The sequence below is a fragment of the Toxotes jaculatrix genome, chromosome 4 (genome assembly GCF_017976425.1).
Source record: "Toxotes jaculatrix isolate fToxJac2 chromosome 4, fToxJac2.pri, whole genome shotgun sequence".
NCBI lineage: Eukaryota > Metazoa > Chordata > Actinopteri > Toxotidae > Toxotes > Toxotes jaculatrix.
The window spans coordinates 2,559,597-2,581,062 of NC_054397.1; the positions used below are offsets into that span (position 1 = coordinate 2,559,597).

Here is a 21,466-nt window from a genome sequence, read left to right on the forward strand (position 1 = left end):
CGGTGTATGAAAACAACATTAGTGAACATGCAAAAAAAAAGAAAGAAAAGGAAAACCTGAAGCAGCTTACGCAAGTGCTTCCCAACCTGTGGGTCAAAACCCCCTCAGAAAAATCTGAAGCGTCACAAGATACTTTTAATTGTGAGGAGAAGAAAAAATTATTGTTTATTTGTTTTTCTGGCTTTTTCTTTATTTTGAAATGAAAAGAAAAATCGCTCTTCCTATGAACATCTCACAGCTTTTGTCATGAGGGGTCAGAAGTAGCTATTGCTTCTTTTAAAGGGTAAGAAGAGGGAGCATAGAAAGGATGATGATGATGATGATGATGATGATGACAGAAATGGTGCAAATGGTTTAAAAAGGCAAGAAAAAGAAGGTGAAGATTATACCAAATCAAACTGGCCCTGTCTGACAGCCCACTGATTTCTCACTGCTTGTTTTTTTTTCTTTATCTTGTAAACAAACTGGTGGTTTGTCAACAGCCTGACTAACTGTCTGACCACTCAGTTCTTGCCTTGTCAGACTTTGTGGTATCAGCGTCTCTGAAATCTTTGCAGTTTTTGGCAAATACATCATTTTAATAACTGACAGAAACAATGATCAAATCTACAAAAATAAACCAGAATTACCCTTGAAAGAAGCCAGAGAATTTCATTAGACCTTTTAAGGGTAAAAAAAAATCCTCACCATTCCTGAGTTCTTTATCATCCTGTCACCATCATTGACTTTTTCTTCTTTTTTTCTCATGCTTCTTCTTCTTGACTTAGATTCAGCTTCATATGTGGGAAAAAGTGAGGAGGAGGATGGTGACGGTGATGTAATGCTGACAGGGATCGTAACCATAAACACGAGGACGGTGACAAAAACCTGAGCAGCTAGAACAACCAGATCAACATCCCCACCATCCCGGAGTTTCAGGGTGTAGTTAGAGCTTCCAGTCATGCGACAGGAAGCAGAATCATGAAGATGATGATGATGACGAAGAAGGAGTCCTCAGGCTGTTTAAACACAACCTGCTGCTCTCTGCATTATTCAGCTGCTGTGTTTGGGCCCAGCTGCTGTGACGTTGCGTAACTCTTTTATTATCCCCCTCTGAAACGGTGTCAGGTCATGTTGGGAAGGAAGGAAATGATTCAGAATTCTGTCGTAATACACAGGAAATGGTACGACCCTGGAAGCTATGTGTGTGTGTGTGTGGGTGTGTTTGTTTGTTTGAATGTGTGTATGACTTATGGTAAGCACAAGATTAGCGGCAGCAGGCCAGGCTGGCGCTGGGTTGTACCAGCCCTCCTCCCTCTTATAAAGGATTGACCCTGTGAACCGTGGCCTAATATAGACCAATAGCCATTTAATTTGGAGATATGAGTGTGTGTGTGTGTGTGTGTGTGTGTGTGTGTGTGTGTGTGTGTGTGTGTGTGTGTGTGTGTGTGTGTGTGTGTGTCTTACTCAGCAACAAACATCACCTTAACCTCAAATATCTTCAGAACAAAGACTCCAGGACAACTGAGTACGCTTTCAGCATTTTATTACAAACATTTACATCAATAATTCAATCATACAAATAAAAAAAGCAGCTTGGAATCTGAGGTAATATTCTTTCACAGTGACTCACATTTCAGTGACTTAAAAACACAGAAGGTTTATATTAATGTTCTTCCAACATCATGTGGACAGCCTGTTTTTTTTTTTTTTCCGAAGCACCATGTGAACACACTATGTAGGACAGTCCAAAGCAGTAGTATTGATTTATCAAAGTCCACAGCAGCAGCTGAATATGTGTGTGTGTGTGTGTGTGTGTGTGAGTGTGTGTAAATGTATGTCTGCCTCAACTGTCCTTCCTCTTTCAGTGTTAGAGTCTGATATCCCGTATAGAGGCAGGAAATTCCCTGAAGTCCTCGTTGTGCATGTGTGTTGCTCTGTGGTCAACCGTTTACCACTTCACTTCTTCTCTGGCTGACTCACACCGCTCTCTGCTGATTCACACATACACACACTTTGAGTCAGCAGTAGTCACTTGTTTGGACTCATTTTAACTGAAGTTGAATCACAGGGAAACTAAAAGTAACGCAACCAGTTCCCCTTCAGTTTTTTCCTCAAACTTTCCGGCCCGTGGCTCCCTTCGGCCCGGTTCTCTGTTTCTTCCCCTTCTCGGCTTGTTGATCTCTGTAGGGGCTTCACCAGCCCGACAGGCACACTCAGATCGACCGGAGAGGTAGTACCATAGCTCCGGTAATCCTTCTGTCCCGGGACCGCCGATGTAGGTCAGCTCCTTGGTGTGGGATCAAAGCGCCCTTATAGGTTAACGAGGAGTTGAGAATCACTCCGCTCCAAAGTCTCAGTGGAGGCTATTTTCTCCCACCATATGTTCAGAAGGCAGGTATAACCCGATTTAGAGACAAAGCGGTCAGGGACTCCCCGGCCCCGGCGCGACAGCTGCCCAGCGGGGCCGCATACCTCTCCTCCCCGGGCTCCAGCCTCGCCCTCTTGCTGGGAAGGAAGTCAGGCGCCGCCGCCGCCTTGCCCCGGCGTTTCCTGGACTGCCTCGCCGGACTCAAGTTCTCTTTGTCCTCTGTGATTTCACCATCACACCCGTCCTCCGCGCTGCCCGGCTCCTCTGTGGGCGGCTCGTCTGGGCTCATAGCGGGCTGGGGCTCAGGCTGAGGCTCGGGCGGTCCGACTTTTTCCCCCGAGCCGCAGCTGGTGTCCATCGGCTCCTCCGGTGTTGGCTGTGGCCCGCTTGGCTCCTCGCTCTCCCGGGAGGAGTGATAGATGTCCCGGGCAGACCTCATGACCAGGGAGAGCAGAAGGCTCCGGTGGAGTCTCAGTCCGCCTCTCTGGGTCCTGGAGGCGTACAGCTTACTTATCGACACGGCCAGGATCCGTCTGGCTTCGGCGTTCACTTCCATTGCTGGTGTGGCACTCATTGTTTTCTATGCGTAATTACGCACAGTTGCTTTGGCACTTTCAGCAAAGGCTTAACAAGCAGACGAGCTTTGTCTGTCCTGACTTAGACTTTAGTTTCTAGTTTGTGATCTGTCTCAGCTCAGACTTCAGCCGTTGTTGTACCAGTTGTTGTACTCAGAGAAATGAGAGCGTGTGAGTAGCAGGGTGGCGTTTTATTTCCTGTTTGACGTAACGTGGACTTCATTCCTCAGTAAGTGACAAGCAGGCGCCGCCCACACCTGCTAGCTGCAGCGAACACACACACACACAGAGACACACACACACACGCCACACATACACCATCTGCTCCGTCTACCGTTTTTTCTCACAGTTGATCTCTTTTATTATTTAGATTTCTGCTTCTGCCGCAAGTCATTTTTTCGCCTCTGTAGCTCATTTAGGAAAAGGCCTGATTCAATAGATGACACTTTTAAAGGTTATATTCTATATTTTATCATTTCCTCTTCCTCGTGTTAACCCCCCCTCTTTTATTAGCTTCCTCATAAACATGACGGAAGAGGTTTTGTTTTCTTGTAGGGGTTAAATATTTTTATCAAACGCCTCATCTCGCACACCCATTACAGTAAACATCTTTATGTATTAATACCGTGAAATGACGCTTAAATCAAAATTAGAAGAGGAAACCAAGCGGACAGAGCCCTGTCTACGGCACATTTTATTCCAAAGCAAAAAAATAAATAATAATAAAAAATAAATAAAATACACATGTACTGACAGTTTAATAACAAAACTACTAAAACAATCACCACCAGATTATAAATTCACTTTACTATTACAAGTAGCTCTTTTACAATTAATCAAGGACAAAGGAAGGTTTGTGTAATAAATTCCAAATTATATTATGTTTCTTAATAATAATAATAATAATAATAATAATAATAATAATAGATTTGATTTAATGACATATCCCACAGGATAAAGTCAGATTTCTGTCTGAAAATCTCCTTTCACTGCATTAAGAGGAAGCGCAGTGTGTGAGGACGCGTTTTAACGGAAGCTATTGAAGCGACTGATATATAGTAAATATATGGAAACCTTAAAAAAAAAAAAAAAAGAAAGAAACGGGTTCCGCGAGCAGAGAGAGGTTATGTCAGTCGGTGTTTACATTCTGGTGAAAACCCAGGCAGCAGTTCGAAGAATTTACGTGGGAGAAGGAAACGTGTCTCCAGTTTGTGGGGAGTTTCTCTCTCTCATAAACACACACAGACATATGCACACACACACACACACACACACACACACACACACACACACAGTGAAACACACACACGCACACCACGTCACTCACCCGCACGCTCAACTTCCATATATGGCCCATCCGGTAGTAAAGCCCCGTGGGGACGCGCACAGTGGAAAAGCCATGACGCGAACGCGCAACCGCGGCACCCCACCCCCTTCCCCCGCGCCATCCGCCCTCCCCCCTCCCCTCTCTGTATACCCGGGCACAGCGGCGATGGCGTCATCTCTCCTCCATATATGGAGTTGTCACCGGTGTAAATAAGGTTACCAGGCAGCGGCACGGCTGAGGTCAAGCGGCAGGCGGCTGTCAGTCCCAAGTACCGCGATGATGCCTTTAAACGCCGTTGGAAATTTAATATTTTAGACTGACAGCCGGAGAAAGTGGCGGCTTCTGCAGTTAGACGCGGGCCTGTTACCTGTGTCTTTGTAATGTGAAATATTTGAAACAGAATTAGTCATGACCACATTTAAAACAGGAGCATGATAGTACTGAGACCTATTTCACACTCTTTCATTTTTGCACAGTGGTCTTGGCTTTTGATTTATTTATTTATTTATTTATTTTTTTGTTTGTTTTAATTTATTTATCACAGCTCTTGCTCTGGCTCACTGATGCTCAGTGTTCATTCAGGAGGAAAAAACTGTTGTCCCTGACCAGATGTTAAACATGCACCCTAAAAATAGAATAAAATAACATATCCTTTAAAAAAAAAAAATCCATGAGCTTCCTTTCTTTCTTTCTTTTTTCTTTTTTTATTACTGGCATCCTGTTAACACCGGCTTTCTGGTCTGTTTCTTGTGCTGCAGAAATGCTAGATTTATCTCAGACGGATCAATAAAGGCCAATCTTATCTTAAAAAATAAAATAAAGTGGCACTAAGTAAAGTGAGCGAGTGTTGGTGGAAACTTGCTTTTGACTTGTGGCACAATTTCCAGCTGGGAATTAGAAACAGGAATTTTGAATTTGTGGTGGAAAAGAAGATGCAGAAGTGTGTGAAAATAACAAACACAAGGTCCATAAATCAGCCAAATCCCATAATTTAAGTCAACTAAAATAATAACAATTAATTCTGGTCAGATCACTTTTTGCACCCACACGACAAACTCCACTTGTCATACAACTGTAACTCAGCGCTGAGCAAGTATGCATTCACAGTGCAAATTACACTTGTTATCAGTAACACTGGCAATCACCGCCCTGAGCTGTCAGCTGCTGTGAAAACATGCAAGCTGTAACCATAGAAACCTTTCCCATCACTACTTTTCCTTCCCACATGACGTGAACATGGCATCAGAAACACAAACGCTAAAATGCATAGCAAACGTCCTGACTGTGCATTAGTTCTGCTGTAATTATGCCAAGATGTTACAATTCACTTGACAGTGACAGGCTGTTGAAATCCTGTCAAAAGCTAATTTTACATAAATACTTTCTTAGTGCCACTAAAAGAGCTTCATATATGACGACTTTAAAACTCAGATTTCAGGAAGGTAGTCTTAGACTTTAGATTTCATGTCGTGCATGAAATATATCAAACGAAAGAAGGAATCAAAACCTGTAAATGTCAGAAGAGCAAATGTTCAGATCTCACAGTACATGCTACCTGACACAATATGAAAGAGAATCTGTGCTCAGCCGTCAGCCGTCACGTCCACATCCATCGTCTGCAGTCTCTCATTATATTTGGTATTAAAGGAGAAACTGTGAACTTTAAAACTGATCTATCGGCACTGGCACGTGTTACAAGTTTAATTTGGACTAAATCACACAGACTAAATCACAGTTAGCGCTTCACATGCACATGTGATGACTAGTTGCATAAGCCGAGCAGTTCTTTAGCGGGGAAAACAACCAAACAAGACTTCACGTCAGGTCTGTGCCCGACTGGTCGCTATGGTGACAGTGTTATGTGTGATTATGCTTACACTGTCTCTGCTTGAGGCCAAATGGGTGGTGGAGTATGTGTAAGTCAGTGTGTGTGTGTGTGTGCAGAGCAGAGGGTGGGGCAGACTTTTCACTGTACAGTATTTCTCTCTAGCATAAACAGTGGTTGGAAGGTCTAGGAAATGACCTAGTTGCCAAAATATGCTTGGAAACCGTTGTCACAATTAACATCATGTAGTGGTAAAGATGATCATTTTGTATTGTTGGTTGGCGTCTTAAACAAATAAACTAGACTTTAAAGAATCATAACAGTTTGTGTGCTCCTTAAATGTGAGCTATCTATCCTTCATTTGTCACTGATCATTTCATCGTTAATGAGCATTTTTAGATTTGTTGATATATTCCTCTCATTGTAGCAGGTAGTTGTTGGTTTCTATTCATTACTGAAAGGCAGAAAATCAAATAACAGTCATGTACTGTGACTGATTCAAGAGCTTGCTTGAATCAGTCACAGTACATCAGGTCTGATCATTTGTTGTCAGTGTCAAATTATTGTTGTGCAGTTTAAAGCTGCTCTCATTAATATCTTTATATTAGCAGTGGGTCAGATCACTGTGTGTAACATGAAAGGGGCTGCTTGCGGCGACAGACCCACAGAGAATCACCCCTCGACTCTGCAGTTCTTCTGCTCCACAGACCAGTTCTGCCTGGTGAAAAACCTCAGCTAAAAACAAACTGTACTGTTCATTACCTGCCCAGCACCAAATGACAGGCAGAAAAAGTTAGCTGTTAGCTAAAGGACACAGTGGAGCATTTAGCAGCTAAAGATCTAAATGGTTCCCTCAGGACCAGACCTAAAACCAGACTGGAGCAGACCTAAAACCAGAGTGAATGACTCCATGGACAGAAACATAACGGCGCTGTTGCTCTGTTTCTGCTCAGTATATAAATAAGCCGATGTTTACTAACACATTTTTCCATATTATCTTCATAATGTCATTATCCACTCAGTGGCCTCTTTATTAGGCACACCTGTAGAGCGTAATGCAATCCAATAAGACTGTTCTGCCTATGTGCCCATGATGCACGTAATGTTCAGGTTTATGACTCTGTCACGGAGGTGTTTATCCAATACTATGTTTTAACGCTGAGGTCAAAGGTCAAGTACCTTTACACACACACAAAGATCTGACTGGCTACCAGTAACTCTAAATTATGAATTTCTCCACTTTAACAGGTTTTAATTTTTCGTGCATGTTCTTCACAGTGTTTAAAAGGCTTCAGAAGCAGTACGTTGAATGCAGATTGGTGGTTAAAGCGGCTGGGCCTGTTTGATGATGTTGCACATTTATGACGCACAGCCTGATGTTTGTTGTGGTTTTTAATTGCATCCTAGCATCGTTTGCATTCATTTAAGGTCGTGATGTGAATTTCCTCTTCTTCCCACCACAAAACAAAGCCACGTAACTTGAGCTCTAATAGAAAACAGCAGCAAACCCAGTAGTAACTGCTCACAGACCAGTTCTTTATTCATTATTCTCGACTCAATGCACTTAGGAGCAGCAAGTTGCATTCGTGACTTCCAAACATGAAAGTAGGCCATCCTTACATGGAGCACTTGAAGGCACCATGAGGGAATGGGTCAGAGTGGCTATTTTTAGACTCAGCACTTCTCTGACTGTTTCCTCCTGCTCCTTGGGTCTTGGCCAGTTTCTTTAGTTATGCTGGAACGACTCGGTTCATTTCAGACTTTGTTTTGATCCAGCAGAGGAGATTTCTCCGCCACATCACTGTATTTTTTTAAATGACTAAAACTTTCCACTGAGGCAGATCAGCATTCAGCTGGGCTGGACCGTAGAAGAGCTGCAGAGATAGATCAAGTGATGCAGCGAGTGGAAAATTGTCACAAATTATTTTTGGGTTTTCAAAAATCACCAGTCACCACCAGTGAGGGGTTTTTTGATGGAGTTTTTTCTTATCTGAACGGAAGGTCTAAGGATTGAAGCTGCTGACAGACTGTAATGTGCTACAAGGCAAATGTGTGATTTGGGGTCATTTATCATGTCACACCTCATGCAAGGGATAATACCCAGCAAGTTGTATGTTCCATTAGTGTAATGGGGTGTTCTGGGTGGTTAGCCTCAATTTGGCCTCCATATTTCAGTTTTAATACTGATGCATTTCTTAAGAACTGCACACAAACATCTGTGTCATAGATAAAATAACTGTGCATCAGTTATTTTATCCGGTTACCAAAAGATAATGCATACTTTCCAAGTGGTCAGAGCTGAGTGTTTTCTGTGGCTATGGTGTAATTAAACTCTTTATTTTCAGGTTCATCGGTTCAGTCAGTTCATCGCAGTGTGTAGTCACCACTTTCTTTTTGAGACATCAGTGTATTTGTTGCTAACAAACAAGATTCATGCTGAGAGGACTGGTGATGTCTCGCTGTACACGGTACAGCATGCTGACTGTCATGTGCAGTTTCCCATTTATGGTCTTTTTTTGTTGGAGTATTGTTGTTATTTGAGGCATGTCTAAACATCATATCCTGGTCAGAGACCTGATGAGCCTTTATTCTAGTTCAGAGAAACTAAGATTCTGTAGTATGTAAACCTCTTATCCATATTTCTGATCGTTCTCCACCATGTGTCATTAATTCCAAAGCCAGATTAACTCCCGTGCGATGTATGTTACATCAGAGTTAGTCATTAGATCAAAATCTGTGGTTTAATAATGTACCGATGATCAGTAATGAAAGGGAACTGTGAGTCTGTACAGTGGAGCCCTCTGGTTTTCCATCAGCTGTGATCGGACGGAGGAGCACAGTGACAGACGGCCAGAAGCTAAACCGGGTTCATCCTCAACTGTTTTGGTAACTCAGTGTTGAGACAGACACACCTGAATGCAGACCTCCAAAAGTCTGGATACTGTTGTGATCATGTCTACAAGGAAATGAATAACTAGATTTTCTATGTCCCATGTAAACGTCATATCCCAAATTAGATCAAAACCTGGATAAGACTCAGATCTGGAAGGCTAATGGGCATGTAAACAAACCCTGCTGGACTCCTTTCTGGCTCAAAACAGGAAGTGGGAAACAGAGTAAAGCAGGCTAATATTGTGATTGTTTTGTTGACAGAAAAAGGAGGAAGAATCACTCCCAACATGTTCATACTGTTCAGTAAAGACAAAGGTTTGAAGAGAGGTTTATGGGAAAGGCAGACCTCTAAACTTTATTTAGGAACACGTATAATGTGAGTACGCTGAAATAATAAAGGTCTTAGAATTATATTTTAACACAGAGCTTTTTAATTGTAATTTCACAAAGCAGCTGACCTAAAGGAGACATGGGGCTTTCAGAGGGACCTGGAGGTCTCAATCGTGACAGATACTCTAAAGTCCAAACAAAACCTCAGACCAAAGAAGCCAAGAAGTCACAGAGACTGTGGGAAAAAACAGCAGATTATTAGATTATTAGTGAAAACAGAAAACTGGGTTTTTAAAAAATTGAATCTTTGACTCTTTCAGAGCTCGTGCCAACAGTGACGTTTATAACTCTGGCTGTGATTTTTCACAGGCAAGGACGGGAGGAAGCGGAGTGAAGGAGGAGTAAAGGGGAGGAAACAGGATGAAGACAGGAAGGAAGGAGATGGACAGGACAGGGTGGGATTGAAAGAAAAACCCACAGGAATAGAGACAAATGGGTGGGACAGGACGGAGGGATGTAAAGAGAGAACATGCAGGCCGTGCTGGAGGATTTGCTGTGTGTGCATGTTTTTTTTAAGTACCAATCTACACTGACCTGCTCTGCTCATTCATGTACATCCTCTACTAATTAATTTTTAATGAGAGGATTCATCAACCTCTGACAGATTTCCATTTCATTTGATGGACAAATGTGAAAGAACAGAATGCATCCTGTACTGTCATTCTGTTGGAAAACACATTGTCAAAGGTTTACATAGACATAGGTAACCTGGAGAAAGTCTGGTATTAAGTGGAGTCTGGTTTTAAATTGACTTCATATTGTATCACTAGGCACAGATTAGTGACAGGGCCTGCCATAAGATTAGATCCTCCACTATAATATACAAACATCCACAGCCACAATTAAAACAGTTCATGACAGTACTGTTTGGAAGGACAATGTTAAATATTTACATTCAAAACATTTGTTTTTAAAGCCTCTACAAAGCCATGGTCTACCCACACAGGTGTTTCTTTTTTTGTGCTGCTTGACATCATGTAATTCCCAGCACAGCTCCACCCAAATTCAACCTAAGCAGAGACCTAGATCTAAACAGCCAGAGTAATTGAAAACACTTGTGTGGGTGTGCGGGGCCTTAAAGAAGATATACTTTAGGAAGCTGTTCCTGAGGAAGACATCTATAATATTTGAGCAGAACATGATAAGAGGATCCTCCTGCTCCTACAAGCCTAATGTAGAACCATAAACAGTCAGAGACTGTGTTTTTTCCTTTGTTAAAATTTGGACATGTAAGCAAAGAGTTAAATGCAGGCCATTGCATTCTGTCTGTGTAAACTCTACTGTACTGTACTTTACTGCAAACTCGGGCAGTGATTGCATACATGTTACCAGGGAAACTAATCTTACACAGATGTGTACCAGTGGCTCCTCTTCTGTTCCAGCACACCATTTCTCCAAACTTCTAGCCAAGTTTTTTCTTTTTTCTTTTCTTTCTTTGGGGGTGGTATGTTAAAAACCTCCACTTTATCCATCTAAGTAGGATAAGTTTTCAAGTAAATGCAGCGGAGTAAAAAGTACAGTGCAAACACTGTACTTTTCACTCTGAACTGTAGTGGAGTATAAAGCAGCATTAAATGGAAACACTCCACTTTGGTAAAAGTAACTAAAATCTGTTCTTATGCACAGAACTTGAGTAAATGTACTCGGTTACTTTCCACCAAAACACCGCAAAGCGTCACAGGGCCGTTTGCAGAGTGCGCATGCGCTGATAGAGAAGCGGAAGCATGTCGATAGAAGACCCGTTTTTCGTTGTGAAGGGGTAAGAAATGAACAAATTAAGACCTAAAACTCAGCGTTGCCTCGAGATAATACAAGCAAGTACACGTTTAAAGATTAGCTTGACAGCGAGTTTGTGTTTTCTTTAAAGATAAAGTTGCATTAGTGAAGTTAGCTCAGCGGCTAGCTGTAGCTAGCTAGCGTCTGTGCTAGCACCAGCTTCGCAGAGGTAGCCAGCGTGTTGATGTTTGTTTAGACCAACAAGAGTCTGAGCGATCACTGAGATTTGCTTTTTGTCTCATCCGGCTTTGGTCGAAAACACTGGGAATCTCCTGTGAGACAGTTTGCAAGCTGCTGCGAAGTCGGAGAAGGATGTGACATGTAGCTACTGGTGTTTGTTTTGGTCAAACGAGGGGCGTAGCTGCTAAGTTCAGCTCGACAAACACCAGCCAGGTGTGTGAAGGGTGAAGTCAAGTAGCCAGTAGTTTCCGTGCTGTTAATGCTTTTCGTGTGTGTGTGTCTGTCTGTCCAGGGAGGTGCAGAAGGCCCTCTCTCGTGCTCGGGGCCTGTTTGATAGGTGGGAGGAGCTGCTGCAGGATGGGACACAGGTGAGCAGAGCTGTAACACTTCAGACATATCACTGCACAAATCACTGTCCTGAAACCATTGGATGCTTTTACTTACCAGTTATCTTCATACACAGCGCGGTGTATGTCTTCTGTCTCTTTTTTAATAAACTGCTGAGTGGGGAAAAAAGTGTGACTCAAAATTTGCAGCAGTAGTTTAGTTTAAAATGTGTCCTATATATATATATATATATATATATATATATATATATATATATATATATATATATATATATTTTTTTTTTTTTTTTTTTTTTTTTTTTTTTATATGTAATATGAGCAAAGTCTTACTGGCAACAACAAAAGTACATTATGACTTGTATTAAATACCAAAAACAAATAAAGCAGCTACATTTGTCAGAATCAGATCAGTAGTGCTATGGAGTCATTATCTATGAAGCAGCGGTAGTCTAAGTTACCTGAAATGGTGGAAACAGGATAATATTTAGAATTAATTAGCAGTTATTTACATTCATTAAATGAAGGACACAGGTGGTCTTTTAACGCTGTCTGTTTCTTTTTGGTTCAAATTACGTTTCAGTGCTTTGCCTTATAATGAATGCAGATTTTCCATTCATGGAACTATGTACTATGGATATACAATAATGAATAATAAATGCACACCTGTATTGGCTTGAAAGGATGCACCACTCACCTGTAGACTGTGTAGCATGTTTATACTGTCTGTTCTTGTATTTAGTGATTTTGTTTCTGCCATCTCAGGTCAGTCGGGATGAGCTGGACTGGAGTGCCAATGAACTGAGGAACTGTTTGAGGGCCATAGACTGGGACCTGGAGGACCTCAGTGAAACCATCAGTATCCTTTAAACAGAAAAGAAAAAAAAAAAAAAAAAAACCCACCCCTCACCCCCACAATCCGTCTCGTCACATGACCGTCAGTATTTTTAAAACAAACAGAGGCTTTGTGTGGCTCTCTCACCCTCCTCCTGTTATTTTATGTCTTATTCAGAAGATGTATTAATCTTATAAAGGCTAGAACCGTTTTACTTACATGATAATTAAGCAAAGATCAGAAATCTGAAAGGATTCTTTCAGCAGCGAGGAAAATATCATAAAATAAAAATAGTGCAGAATCCTCAGGCGGAGGAAGGAACATAACCGTCTTCCATTTAATATTTGAACTTCTGGGCTTTGACTCATGACTGTTGGTATCATATTTTATATTAGAAGATACTATATTTGAGCCACTAACTGTATTAATTAGTAATAAAGGATTAAATTGAGTTTATTTATCTTTTACACATTGTTAGCAGTTGTCATTAACATAAACCAGTCAGTCAATAAATTCTTTTCTTTTTTTTTTTTTTTTACATATTTTAGTTACGTGGCAGTGATGGTACTGTAAGCTGTCAAAAAAAGACGTCTCTTTTTAAGTGAATGTGTGTTTAATTATGGAAGGAGGACAACATTAAAACACAGGGACACCCCTGTGACTTTAAATGACAGATAAAGAGAGGTATTCATATTGCATGATGGAGATAGTCGTGTATTTTCACAGTCAAACACTGTTTGCTGACAAACTTTCTCTCTTTTTAACTGGCATGTTGTTGTCGTTGTTGTTGAGTCCGTTGGGTCCTTGACTGACTCAGGTATTGTGGAGTCGAACCCAGGGAAGTTCAGACTGGGGGACAATGAACTTCAGGAGAGGAGAGACTTTGTGGAACGAACCAGGAAATCTGTCCAGGTAGATTTCATCAACACAGACTTTATTTTTTTCCTTGCATGTTGGTTTTGCCCTTTCATTTTTTCTCTATGCTGTTTTTAAAAGGAAAATTTACTATCTTAAGATGCATATTACGGAAGTTTAATGTCTGCATTTCTTCCATGTAGGAAGAGAACAGTAGCTGTCATTTGCAAAAGAAGTGGTCATTGTGTCTTTATACTGTTTAAGAACACTTCAAACAAAAGTAATTAATGGTGTCTAATTATTTAATATTTATACAAGCCTCACTTCTGCACACAGCGTGTGTGTTTCCCTTTGAAAGGTGTTACCAGTGGTTACAGGTGACCGTTCTGGAAGAGCGACAGCTACACAAACATTGTGGCCTCTGTTGTAGCAGAAGTGTTTCTAATAAAGATCTCACATTGTACAGGCCAAGTCAAACATCAGTCAGAGCAGCAGCCCTCTGCACAGAAGCACACAGTTGTTTTTCACGTTTTGGTAGCAAGGAGAAAGAATTGATTATCTATCAACACCTGTCAGCGCGTTCACCTGCACCGCAGCTGTCGAGCTCCTGACTTGGCTGAACTGAACCACAGTCCATGCTGTAGGCACTCTGGAAAATATGAGTCACTTTCTAACACGAGTCTTGCAGGCAAAGGTACCGTCCTTAAAATAGACCTGAAAAGAATTGAGTCATCTGAGCCAAACAAAAGAGCTTTACAGAGAAGGAACAAAAGACTTTCTGACATTTTGATTTGCCGGCCGGCGATTCTGGCACAGCGGCAGAAAATCTCATTAATGAAGCTGCCTGCACCGAGCGGGGCTTTTAAAGTGATTCTTGCTACGATTGTGACACTCAGTGGAGTGAGAGGTGTAAATTGTGTGTGTGTGCTTGTGTGTGTGTGTACAGGAGATGAAGGATCAGCTGTCCAGCCCTTCTGCTGTGGCTCAGGCAGAGAAGAAGAACAGACAGGTTGGTTGACATTTAAACACACAAAAACACACTGACACCATACATACACTTCACCGGATAAAGTGAGTTACATGGTCTGAATTACGTCACTCTCTGAAATGCTGTGCACCGTCACTCGGGCGTCTCAAACCACCGCTTTTCACTTTTTCTTAAGGACTTTGAAAGTGTTTCATAACATTATAAGTTAGAACTAACACACAGTTTGTTCTTTTTCATTCGAACACAAGCCACAAAGCCTAAAGCTACATCGGTCGGCCTGACTGTTATTTATTATTTTTCCATCAGTGGTATCAAATCCAAAATCTTTCCACACATTATTTATCACATGGTTTTGTGTTACTGTTTTCCCATTAGCATGGCTCGCTCTTTCTCTCCATTTTTCGTTAGCAAACAATAATAACCAAGTTCACTTATAAGGCAACATTGAGTTGCAAGGCATGTTGCTAACAGGTTGAATGTTTAACTTCACAATCAAACCGTGGTTCAGATTTAGAATAAACAGCGACAGCTCGAGTCAGCTCCCGTGGGGCCGCAATTTTTATTACATACCAGAAAACAAAATCATTGCATGAATGAAAAACAGGATCCTCGTGACTAGTGGGGTCAAAATGGAAATTTTGGCCCGAGGATGCCGCTGTGCAGCGGCCGTTTTAGCATAGCTTTGCGTTTTCATGCATGGCTATACTGTAATCAACAACTGTACTTTTGTTATACTTCTGGCATGTTAGTTTGCTAACGGTCACATGAAAGAATCACATGCTCAGATTTAGTTTTAGCTGCACAGAATAATTGCAATGAGTAGACTTTGATCAGCTGAAGTGTGTTCTGTCATCCGTGTTTTCAGGGACTTTGTCGCTTGTTTTAAGTCAACTCAGTTTTTTTTGGCAACTTGACTCATTCCTCCACAGCTCATTCGAACTTATCGTTCACACTCCAGCTAATGTGTTGGCCGGGTCGCTCTGACGATCTGAAGGCCCTGTTCAGACCTGGCGTTCATTTGCCAAAACAAATCACTGCAGCATCTTGTGGGTTGGAAAGTGTTGGAAAGTCAGTAGCAGTTGCAGCAAACTGTCAAAACGTTGTTCCAATCATAGTCCTGCTTTTGCAACTACTAAAATACAACACTCACTCTTTTCCTGCTTTGTGTGTTTGTGTTTATTTGTCCAGGCTCTGCTGGCTTCACCAGGCCAGGACAGGTCAACAGGACTGGAGGCTCATCTGGTGTCTGCAAACTCCAGATACATCCAGGAGCAGCAGGAGCAGCAGCAGGTGGAGAGGGACGGGGAACAAATGGATGGAATAAAAGAAAGAGGAAGTGGACAGAAGCTGTAATAAAAAAAAAATAAGTAGAGGAAGAAAAGGAGTGTTGGGAGGAAAAAGTAGGGGAGAGAAAGGAGAAACAAATAAAAGAAAAAAGATGAAAGAAGCAAATAAATGACCAGGATTATATTAGAAAAATGTCTTTACCTCCTCCAGCAAAGTAATGTGTATTTTCACACATTCGCATGTGTGTTGTGAATGAGACTGTTTTCATTGGGTCATGTTAACAGAAGAGGGGGGTGATTTAATCAAAGGATCACGCCGCAAGAATAGAGAATGAGCACAGTGCAGGATTCCCGTCGCAGTTCTTTCATAAAGCCGAGGCAGACGAGGCCTGTGTCTGCTTTTCTAAGTATCACGCTACGATGAAGTGAAAGAGGATTAAACACAGGTGTAAGGTTTATTTTCAGTGGCAGAGTATGAGCTCTTGGTTTCTGTTTCCTGTGGTGTTGGTTGACAGCGGTGCTGAATGATGAGAGTATTTCATCACACATCCTGTGTCAGGTTGTGGTTTTTCAGCAGAAAGTGAATCAAAGATAAACTGCTTGCTCACACAGAAGAAATTACCTCTGATCTGGTGACGTTTCATCAGCTCGCTGGAGATATAGGTTTTTACGTTACTGTTTTTTTTTTTTTTAGCATTTTGTGGCTCAGTTTATTATTTTTTTGTTTGTCTTCGTGGCACATTTTTACAGTGTTACAATGCTAATGTATAATCACTAAAATAACTAGACTCAATTAAAACCATGTTCAAAAGAGGTGATGGAGGGCGTTAGAAATAAGAGCTTTAAACTTTTCTTTTAATGCAAGTGTGTAAATCTGTTTAGGAAATGATACTAAAAGATACTGCAGAGGTTAAAGACTGATTTCTGTGTGTGTGTGTGTGTGTGTGTAGCTTATCATGCAGGAGCAGGATGAGCAGCTGGAGTTGGTGTCGGGCAGCATCCGAGTCCTTAAAGACATGTCAGGACGCATTGGAGACGAGCTTGACGAACAAGCTGTGTGAGAACTCACACACACACACACAGCTACACACACACTCAGACACACATGTATGATTCTACCCACATTTAGATGTTGCATTAAAGTTCCCTCTGTACTTTTTTTTCCCTAATTTCCTCGATTGACCGTAAATGATACTGATTTTAGTCATAAGGTTCAGCCAGAGTCATGTCAGATATGAAAGCACAGACTGAAGATAGGCTGAGGATGATTTCAAAATGTACACGGTCTTTAATTCTCAGGTCAGGAATACACAGACACTTAATACTGAATCTCAGAATGTGAAAACACTCCTCCTTCCTTCCCTTTCATTTCCAGTGAAACATCAGTAGTAAAGGTCAGGTTCAGTGTCAGTCAGCCGATTAGCTGATAAATAAATTTCCCGATCTATAAAAAATCAGTGGGCAAGCATTACTAAACATCAAAGTCATTTTTCTGGAAAAGAAAAAGCCAGTTTTTCGTTGGTGTCCAGGCTCTCCGTCGCGAGGATTTGCTGCTTTTCTTCGTTTTGACATGATGGTAAACTGAACATCTCTGGGTTTGGTCTGCTGGTTGAACAAAAACAAGCAATCTGAAGATGTGACTCTGCACTACAGGAAATTATGATCGTGAAAATGTGACTTCCCTCTATAGACATTATTGACCAAGAAAATAACTGAGTATGTCCACATGTCACCGTCAGCTGAAAGCAGCAACTTCTTAGCCATTCTCAGGGAGTTATCGGATGGCATTCTGGGAAACATAGGAGATCATAATAAGTGATGTAAAGTGGAGCGGGTGGTCAGAGTGTTAGAATCCCTTTACTGCTGGGTAATAAGAATTTTAATGGCTTAGCCTGGACAGTGAAGCTGCTTCACAGGTGCTACCGACCTAATTTCCACTATTTTATCTATTATGCTCTTTTAATTAAATATTCTGATCCTTTCTCCGAAGGACATCAGTGGGTATAGAAGTGAACAGCCCTCCTTTCACGCAGTTTTTCTAGCTGTTAATTTATTTGGGAAGCTATAAAGGCTTCGTGTGGCTGTCCGGGATCCGGACTTGTTTAGTCAACACGAGGCTGAGATCACGTACTCGTCCTCAGGAAGTAGGACAGGAATTATGTTTGCTTGTTGTCGCCTGTGAACAGTGACTAAAACACACTCATGAAGACACACAGGGCTGAGCAGGGGAAACACTAACAGCGTGCACACACTCCATCACCTTTTAGCCATCATCAGTAAACAGTGACTCAGCGTAAGTCACAGTAAAATGATTTTTTAAAAATGATCTCACCTTCCTGCCTTCCTACCTGCAGGTCCCACCATCTTTAAAACGATTTGATTTCCACGACCACTTCGATGTCGACCCTTTCCTCTCAACCACCATCCTCAGGACATTTTACATTTTTAGTTGCCCCACATTTGTGTGTTTCAACCAACACTTTAATGACGAACCCTTCGACCTCCAACGGTGCTAGTTTTGCTTCTTTGCATCATCAAACGCTCACACCACATTTTATTTCTCCTCTCATAATGTCCCGTAGAGCTGCTCATGTCTGTAAAGGCCAAATACGGTTTAAAGTACACAGAGTTTGAAAACAAAAAGTAGAAAATTGAGTGTGAATAATAATAATAATGTGCAGTTACAGCAAAGCTTTTGTTGTTGCACTCTGTGAAATCATAACGTGTTTTCCGTGTTGTTCAGTATGTTGGGAGATTTTGGAGACGAGATGGACCAGACATCGTCCCGCATGGACTCCGTCCTGAAGAAGCTGGAGAAGGTGTCTCACATGACCAGCAGTAAGTGTATACACACACACACACACACACACACAAACTGGCTCTTTAAAACACAGAAAAGAAACAGAGAAATGCTGTAGGAAGGTGGATTTTAATTACTGAATAATTGCACATTGTAATTGTGCAACAACCAATAATTTCTACAGTCACTTGTTTTTCTGTTTAGTACTACAGTGTGTGTTTTTACACTGACAGTTACACGGACTTAGACATATCAAAACCACAGCTTTATTAGTAGAATCTGTTCATTAAACACTGAGTGCAGGAGACTTTTCATTTGGTTCAGCATTTTTCAAACATCTTTGGTCTTGTTCTGGTGTTACAGCAGGTTGGTCCTTCAAACAAAAAATTGATTGTTGCACAGTTGGCTGAATAGAAATAATAGAAATTTAACTGATAATGTAAAATCAGTGTAAATCTTCTAAATGCAAAGTCCTCTTACTGATCTGTTTCCTGAAGCTGTTGAGTGTATACACGATGAAGAATCTCCGTGTTCAAACAATAATGCAATAAATCTGTTGCATTCTTCGTGTTGTGTTTCTTAACATCTCCCCTGTTGTGTCCCTCAGGTCGGAGGCAGTGGTGTGCGATTGGTGTGCTGGTCACCATCATGATCGTGGTCCTCATCCTCTTCTTTACCCTCTGATGTCAGTGACCTCCGACCTCTCGACTACACTCACCGACTCCTCCCTGTCAGGAACGGCTGTATGGACGGACAGAAACAGGAAGAGGGACGTGTCTCTCCTCCGTCCCCTCCCGTCCCTTCTTTTCTTCACACCGAGGAGAAACTGGAGAGGAGAAACGTAAAACTCCACTCTCTGCTTTTAATGATTCTGGTGGGGCAAAAAAAAAAAAGAAAAACCTGCTGGTGACTGTCAGCAGCAGAGCTTAGCCGCGGGGAGACCCTGGTGGTAACATGTATTTCAGATTGGTACACTTAAGTTATTGCTGAAAGTAATGGTACTAAGCGGGAAGGTCAAGACAGGAAGCTGATGCAGCAGGTCAAAAACACAAATCTGCTAAAAAAGTTTTAAAAATCAAGATGTATTCAGAATATTTTCATGTAAATCAGGGTTTGAAATTTACGTCCAACAGCTGCTGAGGCAGTTTGAGCTTGTTTAGTTAATAAATCAGTGAATGTCACAGGTGAGGTTGCGTAGTAACATTAGGAAACACAAACCTCAAACTACAGAAGAGTATTGTTTTCTTCACCACTCCACGATGAACCACAAAACTGATCCACTTTGTAAGCAAGTAGTTTTAAAATGTTTGAGTTTTAAAAGTACTTTACTCACATAGAAAGGAAAGAGATTTTTTTTTTTTTTTTTTAGAAGACGGACGATGCTAATGGCATTTTAATCTCAGCTGGCTGGTGAAACCTGATTCTTGACAGGTTTACCAGCCAAAAAGTAGATTTTTTGAACGCTGATAAAAGTGGTTTTATTAACAGTTAAATCAGGAAAATTGGGTTATTTGTGTTTTTAGCTGACTGAAGACACAGCATGTGAGGGAGGAGATTTTTCAGTGTTGCCTTAAATATATTTTTATACCGTTGTGAAATGTGCAGTATGTTTATGTGCCTATGTGTGAATCGGTTTAAGAAATTATCACTATCACAAGTACTAATAACCAGTTAAATCAGGAAGTGGGCAGCAGTAGTTGGCTGAAGGTCTGCAGGTTTTCCTTCCAGTCCCACACCACAGCAGCTGGTTTTCATGCAGAGGGGAAGAATTAGTCACCTCTGAAACCAGCTGCTGTGGTGTGTTTATGGTCAAAACAAAAACATGCAGACTCGCAGCAGGCACGGCACAAGGCCGCCCGTCCCTGACACTACACGCCAGGTTTGCCGGCGCTCCATCAGAATTGTGCAGAGTCCTCTCTGGGCGGCGGGCAGAAGCTGCTCATTTCCTGCCCTGATTGTGATCCGTCTCTTTGAGGTGAAGTCAGGTCTGCAGCCAAGCACTTTTGCACCCCTGCGGCTGGTTAAGCACATGATTGGCTGAGGCTTTGTTACTCTTACTGGGTGATGAGCGACAACCTTGGCTCAGAGCAAATGGTTTTGCCCGGCTCATTGAAAAGCTTTAGCTAATGAGAGGAGGAACAGTTGCTGGGCAGGATGTCTCCACACGCCGCCCAGGTTTAGGCCTGCAGCTCCCTCTGCTGGAGGCTGTGGGCCATGGTATTTCTTTGTGTCATGTAAGGTAACACTACCCACATTAGGGTGTGCTGCGGAGCTGTATAAATATAAACTATGATGCTTTAATTTGAATTTTTGTGTAAATGAACATTACTCCTGTACAAAGGCTTTATGCAGACTCAATCTTATTTTTATCTTGGTTCATGTTTTTGCTTTCATCTCCCAAATTACAGAAAAAAATAAAAACTTGTGGATTTTACGTTTAGATTGGAGACTCTTTATTTAAACCAAAGAGGTCAGAGGTCAGATGCCCTTTGCTTGATGCAGGTGGGTCTTTTAATTTGATTCCTTTCAGTAGTTCATGTGTGCTTTTAATGAGCTTTACATATTCAGGCCCTCATTCCTTAAATGCTCCAGTGTGGAAAATTAACTCAATGCATGGAAAATGGCTGCGAGCATAAATGAAGCAGCCGTGTGGTTTCTGCTCAAGTCATGAGTCACAGTGAGACCTCTGCTGAAGGTAAAGGCGTCTCGCTTCTTGTTGCTGGTTGAAGTTAAGCCTGTTGATTGCTTGTCTATGTGGCTTCACTGCATTTGATTTTACAGCGTGATACTGAGAAATCATTACAGTGAGCTCATGGTCTTTTTTTTGTTTGTTTCTGTATCTGGATTGCTTTATCCACAATGGAGCTGCAACTTTTACTGCCTCTAGGCATTGTGAGAAAACTACATTCGATCACAAAATAGATTTTCCAATATCATAAAGATTATGGATGTCACTGTGTCATCTAACATCTAAATTAAAAAAAGCTAAAACTAATCCAGATTTTACAGAATCTCTAGTCCTGGTTCAGCAGCTAAAAACAGA

General features: G+C 41.6%; 2 protein-coding genes across 2 annotated transcripts; one reads left to right on the forward strand and one right to left on the reverse strand.

The window, feature by feature from the left end:
- Window positions 1-1,508: 1,508 nt before the first annotated feature.
- ier2b (immediate early response 2b) lies at window positions 1,509-3,100 on the reverse strand. Its single transcript, XM_041037205.1, has one exon. The coding sequence runs from the start codon at window positions 2,922-2,924 to the stop codon at window positions 2,367-2,369; it is 558 nt and encodes a 185-aa protein (XP_040893139.1). The 5' UTR covers window positions 2,925-3,100; the 3' UTR covers window positions 1,509-2,366.
- Window positions 3,101-11,054: 7,954 nt separating this feature from the next.
- LOC121180996 (syntaxin-10) lies at window positions 11,055-19,491 on the forward strand. Its single transcript, XM_041036730.1, has 9 exons — window positions 11,055-11,118; window positions 11,608-11,683; window positions 12,425-12,518; window positions 13,312-13,406; window positions 14,296-14,358; window positions 15,526-15,627; window positions 16,574-16,680; window positions 18,367-18,461; window positions 19,031-19,491. Exons 1-9 carry the CDS (start codon window positions 11,084-11,086, stop codon window positions 19,105-19,107), a joined length of 744 nt encoding a protein of 247 aa, XP_040892664.1. The 5' UTR covers window positions 11,055-11,083; the 3' UTR covers window positions 19,108-19,491.
- The last annotated feature ends 1,975 nt before the right edge of the window (window positions 19,492-21,466 follow it).

Coding starts and splice junctions, on each gene's coding strand:
- ier2b (XM_041037205.1), bottom strand. CDS start 2,924: ATGAGTGCCACACCAGCAATGGAAGTGAACGCCGAAGCCAGACGGATC.
- LOC121180996 (XM_041036730.1), top strand. CDS start 11,084: ATGTCGATAGAAGACCCGTTTTTCGTTGTGAAGGG. Junction 12,519..13,311: donor GGACCTCAGTGAAACCATCA/GTATCCTTTAAA, acceptor TGACTGACTCAG/GTATTGTGGAGTCGAACCCA. Junction 16,681..18,366: donor GAGCTTGACGAACAAGCTGT/GTGAGAACTCAC, acceptor CGTGTTGTTCAG/TATGTTGGGAGATTTTGGAG.